At 37.1% G+C, this 10355-nt stretch overlaps 2 protein-coding genes across 3 annotated transcripts; both read left to right on the top strand.

Moving 5' to 3' along the window:
- Nucleotides 1-2862: 2862 nt before the first annotated feature.
- Nucleotides 2863-7855, top strand: LOC110793919 (probable pectin methyltransferase QUA2). 2 transcript variants are annotated; one of them, XM_056840825.1, is made up of 9 exons: nucleotides 2863-2997; nucleotides 3582-4332; nucleotides 4435-4567; nucleotides 5449-5689; nucleotides 5791-6016; nucleotides 6160-6335; nucleotides 6429-6732; nucleotides 7042-7180; nucleotides 7291-7855. In XM_056840825.1, the coding sequence occupies exons 2-9, from the start codon at nucleotides 3671-3673 to the stop codon at nucleotides 7444-7446; spliced, it is 2037 nt and encodes a 678-aa protein (XP_056696803.1). In that variant the 5' UTR covers nucleotides 2863-2997; nucleotides 3582-3670; the 3' UTR covers nucleotides 7447-7855. The 2 variants fall into 2 exon arrangements, with proteins under 2 accessions (XP_056696803.1, XP_021854549.1); XM_021998857.2 differs by having other exon boundaries at nucleotides 2876-4332.
- A 219-nt stretch (nucleotides 7856-8074) lies between these two features.
- LOC110793916 (molybdate transporter 1) lies at nucleotides 8075-9872 on the top strand. Its single transcript, XM_021998853.2, has one exon. The coding sequence runs from the start codon at nucleotides 8349-8351 to the stop codon at nucleotides 9759-9761; it is 1413 nt and encodes a 470-aa protein (XP_021854545.1). The 5' UTR covers nucleotides 8075-8348; the 3' UTR covers nucleotides 9762-9872.
- Nucleotides 9873-10355: the final 483 nt, after the last annotated feature.

Genomic DNA, 10355 nt, shown 5'->3' with positions numbered 1-10355 from the left:
TCATTTTATACATCGATTGTACTGACTTGAGCGTCGTCGAAGGCTCCGCCTCGGGGACTCCCCTTGGCCCGGAGTTCATCTTGCAGGCACCGTACGTGACCGAAACTCAAGATATGAAGGAAGCTCCTACCATCATTTCAACCCCGGAAGAAATAGTTTGGAAATTAAAGATCCTATTTCATACTTCCCAAAGTTCACTCCATTCAATCCCAATAAATTACTCACCTTAAGGTCCAATCATTCAGGACTTCAGGGTTATGGGAAACTAGATCTACCTGCCCGTCAAAACTAGGAATTAAGAGTTACCATTGAATAATAGAATACAATTTATTTTCCTTCACTTTCCTTCTTTCAGTAATATTATAGTATACCAAACAAAGTGTTAATTTGATAGGACATACAAATCAATTGAAGTTCGGAGCAATATTATCTTATTTCCATATATTTCTAAATAGGAATCAAACTAAAACTCTCTCGCTCTCGTTGTTGGTCTGGTGGTGGCATTTTCAGGTTGTTGACAACACTCGCATGCTCAATGTGCGGGACTACTGGGATGTGATATGCCCTTCGTTGGCTTTGTCGTGTAGCCAAAACTCTTGTTTTAGTATTTGCTTTGTTGTAATATAGCCCGTCTCTTGTGTGACCGGTCACACCATCAACTTAATAGTGAGACACATTCGCATTGAAGATTTATCCCGGGCCAAACAGGTGTGAAACAAATAAATTAAATTAAATATTAAAAAAAAACGCGAAACACATTAAAATGTTGTCGGATATTGGATAAGTAATGAACCTGTGAAGCAAAACCTGGTTTTTGGTTTTCAACCTAAGGTCAATTTTTTTTCTTCTCTTCTTTGTTTAGTAGTTAAACACACTATTCATTTGTTTAAGTATTATATTGATTATAAATTGAGACTTACTATCATACTATTAAGCAGTTCCTTAACATAAAATCTAGAGGTACTTAAGTGAATAAGTAGCTTGATTAAAAGTAAATTTTCTAAAGCTATTATAGTAATTAAGTAAATGAAATTATAAAAAGAAGTAATCAGTTAGTAACTCTACTAATATTTTCTAAAGCTATTAAAGTAATTACTACTAATATTACTATAAAAAAAAGTAACAGATCTAAACTATAGAAGTAACATATCTAAGCTAAAAAGGTACCTCTTCTAAAATTATATAAAAAAAAAGTAACATGTCTAAACTATAGAAGTAACATACCTAAACTAAAAATATACCTCCCCAAAAACTACTCCGTATAAAAAGTAACATGTCTAAATTATATAATTAACATACCTAAACTAAAAAGGTACCTCCCCTAAAACTACTCCGTATAAAAAAAAGTAACATGTCTAAACTATAGAAGTAACATACCTAAACTAAAAAAAGTAACTCCTCTAAAATTATAAAAAAAAGTAAGATGTCTAAATTAACTATAGAAGTAACATACCTAAACTAAAAAGGTACCTCCCATAAAACTACTCCGTATAAAAAAAGTAACATGTCTAAACTATAGAAGTAACATACCTAAACTAAAAAAGTACCTCCTCTAAAATTATAAAAAAAGTAACATGTTTAAAATATAGAAGTAATATACCTAAACTAAAAAGGTACCTGTCCTAAAACTACCCTGTATTATAAAAGTAACATGTCTACTTTTTATTTTTTTTATTTTACAAGTATATGTCTTTCACTTTGTTGTACCAGCCGACCCCTAAGTGTTACTCCTCACTCGAATTCTTGAAGATCATAGCAGATCTTTCATCATATTTTTTGGATTACCCAACATGATATTCAATAAACATATGATTTCGTTGGAGAAGTTACCTATCACTATATTTAAATGTTACTAATTTATTTTTTAAAGAACTTATTAACTTAAATTGAGGTGGGTACAGAGGTGGACAAAGTGAAAAAGCACAAAGGAAGGTATTGGAATAATATTCAATAAACAAATATGAAGCCTCTGCCTTCTCATATCATATGAATAAGTTTTATCGGATTTAAATTGAAGGTACAATGAGAAATTAGTCCATATAATGTGAACACGTCACATCATCAAATGATGGTGTGGGCGGTCTCATACAAGACTTGAGCTGAGGGTTGTAATTTACCTGTTTTAATTTCGTAAATTAGGCTGTATTCTTATTTTGTTGCATGAACTTATTGTAAAAAAAAAAGGCTTCCTAGTAGCAATTTTAATTCGCTACAAAACTTGTGAAAATTATTAGATGCATCTAATGATATTTTTATGCGCATTGGTAATCTCCGTCACATTTTCTCTACACGTATAAGGAGAAATAGCACCGTACACTCATATGCACCTTAAATCTACCGTAAAAATACAAATATTCTCATCAATCTAATGCAAAAACTTACGGAGTAAATATGTTATGTAACACCAAGCAAGACTTGACCTAGTGATAAAGGCTTCAAGGTTATGAGATCAAACCCCACGAAAAATTTCCCCTATAATCTCCCTCACTTCCAATGAATCTGACCTATAAAATTGACATGAAATACCTGCAAAAAAGAAGGAAAAAAAGGGTTATGTAACAAACAAACAATCCATACCCAAAAGGCTACATATACCCCCTGGGTATGGAATAGTACCATACCCTGACTTGTGATTGGTTTAGATTTATAAATTGCATATGGGGTTGTTATTTTAGATTTAAATTTAAATCCAATGGAGGGTTTCTTATGTAAAAACAACCAATGAAAGCCCAATGTATGACACTATTCCATACCCAGGGTATATGTATCAGCTTCCAATCATACGGACTCTTTTGTCAAAAAAAAAAAATAAAAAAAAAATCATACGGACTACTCCGTACTATGGACATTACTTTAGTGAACACTGAACAAGTCGCACTATGGACTGCCGACTATCAAGTACACAAGTGATCTCCACTCTCCAGCAAACCAGCAACAACCAATGTGGATTGTGGAGACACTTCCTGACCTCTTTAACTTCTTTTTAAAAATTTACAGGTTTCTTCTTCTTCTTCTCCATTTCTTCTTACTCATTTGTTTTTTCCATTTCAATCTAAGATCTTGATCCATTTACGAGCTTTCCTTTCTTTCATACTACATCTTTATCCTAATTTCAATCTCTGCAACTTTACTTTCTTCAATCAATTTCGATTCGATCTGCTTTATTACTTGCTTTATTTGATTTGATCTATCTCTTTCTCAATCCCATACTGTCAATTTACTCTCTATCAATTTCCATTTTTGGAATATTCAACTTGTTGCTACAGAATTGCCGTATACTAGTTCAAATTGCCGTATTCTAATTCGAGGCGATTCATAATTTTTCACTATTTTTGATTTGATCTACCTCTACTCAATCGGTCAATCCCATACTGTCATTACTCTTATCAATTTCCATTTTTGGAATATTCTACTTGCCGTATTCTAGTTCAAGGTGATTCATAATACTGAAATCTGTGTTAATAAATCCAACTTGTGAGTTGTAACCTACTCATACAATTTAGGGTTTATCAGCAGATTTATTGAGCAGCTATCTATGCTGAATTACAGGATAATTTACCATATTTTCCCGTCTTTTGTAGCTTTTGGGAGGGTAATCGTCTAATCGAATCCAGTGTGACTGATTATTACTTATTTGGTCTCATTGATTGTTGAACACTGAAGAAGAAGAATGGTAGGACCGCACAATCGAGCTGGATCAAGTGGACGATTACGCGAGGCGGATCTTATTTGTAGCGATTTAGAGAATGATACAGGAAAAAAGAGAGACAAAGAAAAGGACGATTCGTATACTGCAGGAATTTCTGACTATATACGCAATAATACAGTTATTGATCATTGTTTTGGAGTAGACAATGTTAGTGGTGGGAATGGGAAAATGCAGTATAATTGGTTTAGTTTAGTTCTTAAGCTAATAGTGGCAACAACAACCTTCTTTGTGCTTCTTACGTCTCTTAGACGAATGGTCTCTATCACGAAAAAACCATTAGATAGTTTTGTTGGAGGGTCTTGGTGGCTGCCATTGCAAGAACAGCTACTTTCTGACTTTCATGATCTTCAAGAGCTTTCTCTTGGTTCTTCAAGGGTCAAAGAGATTGAGTTTTGCTCTCAGGAATATGAAAACTATGTGCCTTGTTTTAACACATCCATTAATTCTGAGGAATTCCAATTGGATCGTCACTGTGAGAGGGATTCGAGGGTGGGTTGTGTGGTTCTTCCACCCAGGAATTACAAGTTGCCTCTTAGGTGGCCTGCTGGTAGGGATGTGATTTGGTATGCTAATGTTAAGATTTCTGCTCAGGAGGTTTTGGCTTCTGGAGCCGTGACTAAGAGGTTAGTAGGGGAAGAGGAATCTTAATTTGTACATTTTAGGCGTACATTGATTATGATCACACTTTAGCAAAGTATATGAATGTCCTGGAACATGTGTTGCAGGTTGATGATGTTGGAAGACGACCAGATATCATTCCGGTCAGATTCTCTCATGTTTGATGGAGTTGATGACTACTCACATCAAATCGCGGACATGATTGGTCTCAGAAGTGTATCTGATTTCAATCAAGCAGGAGTAAGTTCCAACTATATTCCTCAAAACATAGGAGCTCTCTGAATTTTTGCGTGTGTTTTTTGGCACAACTTCCTCCTAAGGTCCTAAGTCAATTCTACTTGATCAAATTTCTAGGAGGAAATTTTGTTAGTCTGCAACTCTGCAAGGAAGCATAAGCGGAAAGTTGTGATAAGTTTTCTTTTGATGATTCAATATTTGACTTGGGGCTTAATTAGTTAATTTATTGCTGGAATTTGATTTAAAACATTTTTCTTGATGTTCTGGAGAGGTGTACACGTTACACCGCTATATTGAGACCTTTGATCTGTGATTACATCCTGGAAGTATCTAGCAGTATCAGATTTTGAGTCAAGTCCTCATGGTTGCATTTGTTGGATATGGTACCTGTTTTATTGGATACGCTTTTCTGTTTAGGCTTACTTTTTGGCCTATTTTCTGTCTGTAACGCCGTAGTTCCTAATCTAGCTTTACTATGTTATCCTTTTTTCCACAAGATTAATAAAACTTCCTCTCTTTTACCTGAGGACGTAGTTAACGCATTATTAGTGAACCAGGTAAAATCAGTGTGTTCTTATTTGTTGTTTTCGCTTGATCTTTCTCACATCTGATGTCACACAAGACCTCAAATGGATTTGAAACTTTTACTCTATTGTGGAGTAATGTTAATGAATGCTTTGACCGGTAAATGAATGATTTTGAACTGCATACCTGATACCAATACCTTTCCAGCTAATGTATTCACTTCTCTTTCTCAGTGTTGCTGAGGGGAAATTTGAACAGATTCCTGGACTATTTCTTGACTTTTAACAGTTAGTCCAATGTTAACAAATTATTGTCCTGTAGTCTAACTTTTTGTTGTTAATCTTATTTCAATCTTTCAGATAAGATCTGTTTTGGACATTGGGTGTGGCTATGGTAGTTTTGGCGCACATCTCTTCTCCCGAAATTTGTTGACAATGTGTATTGCAAATTATGAACCATCGGGTAGTCAAGTTCAGTTAACACTTGAAAGAGGTCTCCCTGCAATGATTGCTTCCTTCAGTTCAAAGCGGCTGCCTTTCTCATCTCTTTCCTTCGACATGTTGCATTGTGCTAGATGTGGTATTGACTGGGATAAAGAAGGTATAATCATAAATCCACGCCCCCACCCCTTGAAAATAAAATAAATAAATAACAGAGGTGTGCAGTAGAATGAAAAGGATCTAATATGCCTTGTTTTGCAGATGGGATTTTTCTGGTTGAAGCTGACAGACTTCTGAAGCCAGGAGGGTATTTTGTCTGGACTTCACCATTTTCCGGTGTGCGTGGATCACCTGAAATCGATGAAAACCAAAAGAAATGGCAGTTTGTCCAGAAATTTGCAGAAAGTCTATGCTGGGATATGTTGTCGCAGCAAGATGATACAGTTATCTGGAGAAAGACCGCTCACAGGAATTGTTATACTTCTCAGTAAGTTCTTTGTCTTTAAGAATGGTGTTTTTTCACAATTAGTTTGCAGCAAGTAATTGGATTGGAAAACATGATTCTTCTACCGTGTGAAATTGTCATGCTTTAGCTGAAATTTCAATGTTTTTGCCTTGTGTTTCATCAAGGAAGCGTAACTCAATCCCGCCTACCTGTAAGAAGAACTATGATGTTGAATCTCCTTACTATCAACCCCTTCATCTATGCATAAGTGGAACTCATAGTGAAAGATGGATTCCAATTGAACAGCGCACAGCTTGGCCCTCTAGAGCAAATCTAAATTCTAGTGAACTTAGGATATATGGTATGTTTTCTAACTCTTCTTTTCAAAGATATAATCCTTAGGTCAACGCTGCGATGTTTCATCATTGTACATTTTTTGATATGTTAATAACAGGAGTCCCTACCGAAGTATTTTCTGCGGATTCCTTGAAGTGGAAGTTAGCAGTTCAAGAATATTGGTCTCTGTTGTCACCCCAAATATTTTCAGATCATCCAAAGAGACCTGGTGATGAGGATCCTTCCCCACCTTTTAACATGCTTAGAAATGTATTGGATATGAATGCTCAATTTGGTGGGTTCAATCATGCCTTGCTGGAAGCAGGAAAAAGCCTGTGGGTGATGAATGTGGTTCCTACGACTGCACCTAGCTCACTTCCCTTAATCCATGACAGAGGTTTTATAGGCACGTCGCATAATTGGTAGGTCTTAACTTCTGTTATGATGAAATTTTCTTCATTGCTATGCAATAGAAAATCCTCTTCTCTGTTGAAACCATAAGCATAGATAGAACATTTGATAGCGTACCTTGTAATATACTTCCTCTGTTCTTATTTACATGACACAATTGGGTTTTGGACACTATTCACACAAGCTCATTTGACTCATTGTGCAAGTTTATTTGAACTCATCTGATTTGTACATACTGATTTGTGGATGCACTTGTGCAAGTTCATTTGAACTCGTCTGAAAATTCTGACTTTACATAATCAATTTTTTTTTTTTTGTAGGTGTGAAGCTTTTCCATCATACCCAAGAACTTATGATATGATCCATGCTGATGGACTGCTGTCACTTGAGACAGGTCAGCATCAGAAGTGCACAATGCTTGATATCTTCTTAGACATAGATAGACTCCTTCGTCCAGAGGTACGCTGAAAGTACAGACAAATTATGAGTCATTGATTATTATAATTTCTCTTGCTATTTTCTCTAACGTGAAGATTTCGGTCACTGTCCACTGGTATTGAAATTTTCAGGGTTGGGCTATATTCCGTGACACAACTTTGATGATAGAATCAGCTAGAACACTTGCAACGAGATTTAGATGGGATGCTCGAATTGTAGATGTGGAAGCAAACACTGATGAGAGAGTACTCCTATGTCGTAAGCCCTTTCCAGGCGACAAAGTTTGAACATATGATGTTCTGCTTTAAAGCCTCTGATTGTGTCTTGATTATTTGATTATGACGCTGTGGTCACCGAGAACCATATAAAGAAGACAAAGAGATACTGCTGGGCCTCTGTTGGATTTTCTGAACCAGTGTATAGAATTATATACTACAGAGATACTGAACTTGCATTCTCTTTGGGAAATAGGAGATGGGAAACATTCCCCAGAGTTGTGGGAAGACGTCGAATTGCTAATTGATTACATCACACTTCACAGTGCCAACTGCGAGCGGGGAATTCAAACCTTTTTGCTTGAAACATGAAGCTAGATATGTACTGTTGAATAAAAGTACACCAGATATGTTGTATAATGTGTTATTCCTTGTTTAAAACTATATCAAAATTCGAAACAGGTTTCTTCCTTTCCTGTCAGTTTCTTGATGATGTACCCTTTGTTGTCGTACAGAAAGTTTTAATGGATAATGTTCAGGAAATGATGAAGATGGATTCATTTTTGTGAAAAAAATATATGTTGCAACTATATAGAAAATGGAGAAAGTAGTTCGTATGTAAAATAAATAAATAAAAGAGTTGACATTTGAATTGGAGTTAAACGCACTTCATGCAGTGTGGTGGACTGTGGAGAAGAGAAGTAACAGTAGTATAGTATTTGTGATTTGTGAAAGATGATTTCCCCAAAAAGAAACTACCAAATGAAGGGGAAGTCTCTATCAAACTGAGATCAGCTCCCCCACAAGATTAAGACTAACAATCAATTGCCCTTATTCGATTAGTCCACTCCCTAATCTCCCCACATAATGACCCCTGATGTCTCTAAAAGACAATTTTGATTACATTTTTTTCACAAACTCATTTAAATAAATAACTTCCAAAATTAACTGTATTTTATCTTCTCAAAAATCAAATGGAATCCCAAATCCTTGAAAATCAAAATCCCCTTCAAACCCCAATTCACCACAGATTTCCCTACAATTTCTGGGGTACCCTTAAAGAAAACCTTAGTTTCAGGTCAAAATGGGGGGAATTAAACGGTGCAATGGGAGATTTGGGTACTTATATCCCAATAGTGTTGGCCTTAACATTGTCAAGAAATCTTGATTTGGGCACTACCCTAATCTTCACTGGGGTTTACAACGTGGTTACTGGTGCAATTTATGGCATACCGATGCCGGTTCAACCCATGAAATCAATCGCAGCCGTCGCCATTGCTAACCCGGATTTTGGAATTCCCGAGATAATGGCAGCTGGGATTTGCACAGCTGGGATATTGTTTGTTTTGGGTGTCACACAATTGATGCAGCTTGTTTATTTATTGATTCCTTTATCTGTTGTTAGAGGGATTCAGCTTTCACAAGGGCTGGCATTTGCAATGGCTGCAGTTAAGTATATAACAAAAGAGCAGGATTTTGCTAAGTCTAAGAGTTTGGGTGAAAGGTCTTGGTTGGGTTTGGATGGTTTGTTGTTGGCTGTTGTTTGTGCTTGTTTTATCATTCTTGTTAATGGGGCTGGGGAGGATAGACAAAATGATGGATGTGATTTTGGGGCGAGTGGCGGTAGCGGTGGCGGTGAGATGGAGGGGATGAGGAGGGGTTTGGGAAGGAAGGGTTTTAGAAGGGTTTTGTACTCCCTCCCTAGTGCTGTCATGATCTTCATGCTAGGGGTAATTTTGGCAATTATTAGAGGGCCTAAAGAAGTGGTCAATGGTTTCAAATTTGGTCCCTCACCTATTCATGTTATAAACATACCTAAGGAGTCATGGAAGCAAGGGTTCATTAAGGGTACAATTCCACAACTACCCTTATCCGTGCTTAACTCTGTTATCGCGGTGTGTAAGTTGTCATCAGATCTTTTTCCGGGGAAAGATTTCTCAGCGACTTCACTCTCCGTGACAGTTGGGATGATGAACTTAGTTGGGTGTTGGTTCGGTGCTATGCCAACATGTCACGGGGCCGGAGGTCTCGCGGGGCAATATAAGTTTGGGGGAAGAAGTGGCGGGTGTGTTGCCCTTTTAGGCATGGGGAAATTGGTGATTGGTATAGTGTTAGGGAGTTCGATTGTGAAAATATTAGACCAATTTCCCGTGGGAGTATTAGGAGTGTTACTGTTATTTGCTGGCCTAGAGTTAGCTATGGCTTGTAGGGATATGAACACAAAATCGGAGTCCTTTGTGATGCTTTTGGTGACGGGTGTTTCCCTTGTTGGGAAAGGGGCATCACTTGGTTTCTTATGTGGGATCATTGCTCATTTTCTCCTCAAGTTAAGGATTTTGGACAGACCGCAATCGTTTCCTAGATTATGGATGGAACGAAACTCATAATACGATATGGAAAATGGTGAAAATAAGTGAATGAAAATCATAGTTGGTTGATTGAACCTGTATTTTTGTTGCTTTTAATTACTATTATGTAAGATACCAAATGTTCATGGACATCTTTTACTATATGTTTTATGTGCGCGTAAATGTTGTTTTGATTAGGGATTTGTCTTAAATTAGTGTATAACTTCCGCCCTCAATTAGCTCAGTTGGTAGAGCGGAGGACTGTACTCACTGTAGTAGACTAGCAGGTATATCCTGACAGCAGTAGTAAGGAAACTCGGCCATTGTCATCAATTGTTACATGCACACCAGGAAACCAAACAAATTCGCTTCTATCACCAGAAATGTGTAGATTTCATGATTTACTACCGCAAATTCACATAGCTAGGTTGTGATGTACGCTTGATTAAGGTCTCGGATTATGGCTACATGTACTTAAAGATGTCCGTGGGCGGGGGCGGGCCGAGGGCCTAAACGACCAGGCCCAAGCCAGGCCCATTCTGCATGGGCAGGGTCGTAAAGTTCAAAACAGGTCCCAGTGCTCAGGCCCCAGGCTGTCGAGCTGGGCCTTGTCGTTTTTTCAAAAATGCGGCC

The sequence above is a fragment of the Spinacia oleracea genome, chromosome 3, assembly GCF_020520425.1.
Source record: "Spinacia oleracea cultivar Varoflay chromosome 3, BTI_SOV_V1, whole genome shotgun sequence".
Classification (NCBI taxonomy): Eukaryota; Viridiplantae; Streptophyta; class Magnoliopsida; order Caryophyllales; family Amaranthaceae; genus Spinacia; species Spinacia oleracea.
This window is presented reverse-complemented; position numbering and strand designations above follow the sequence as displayed.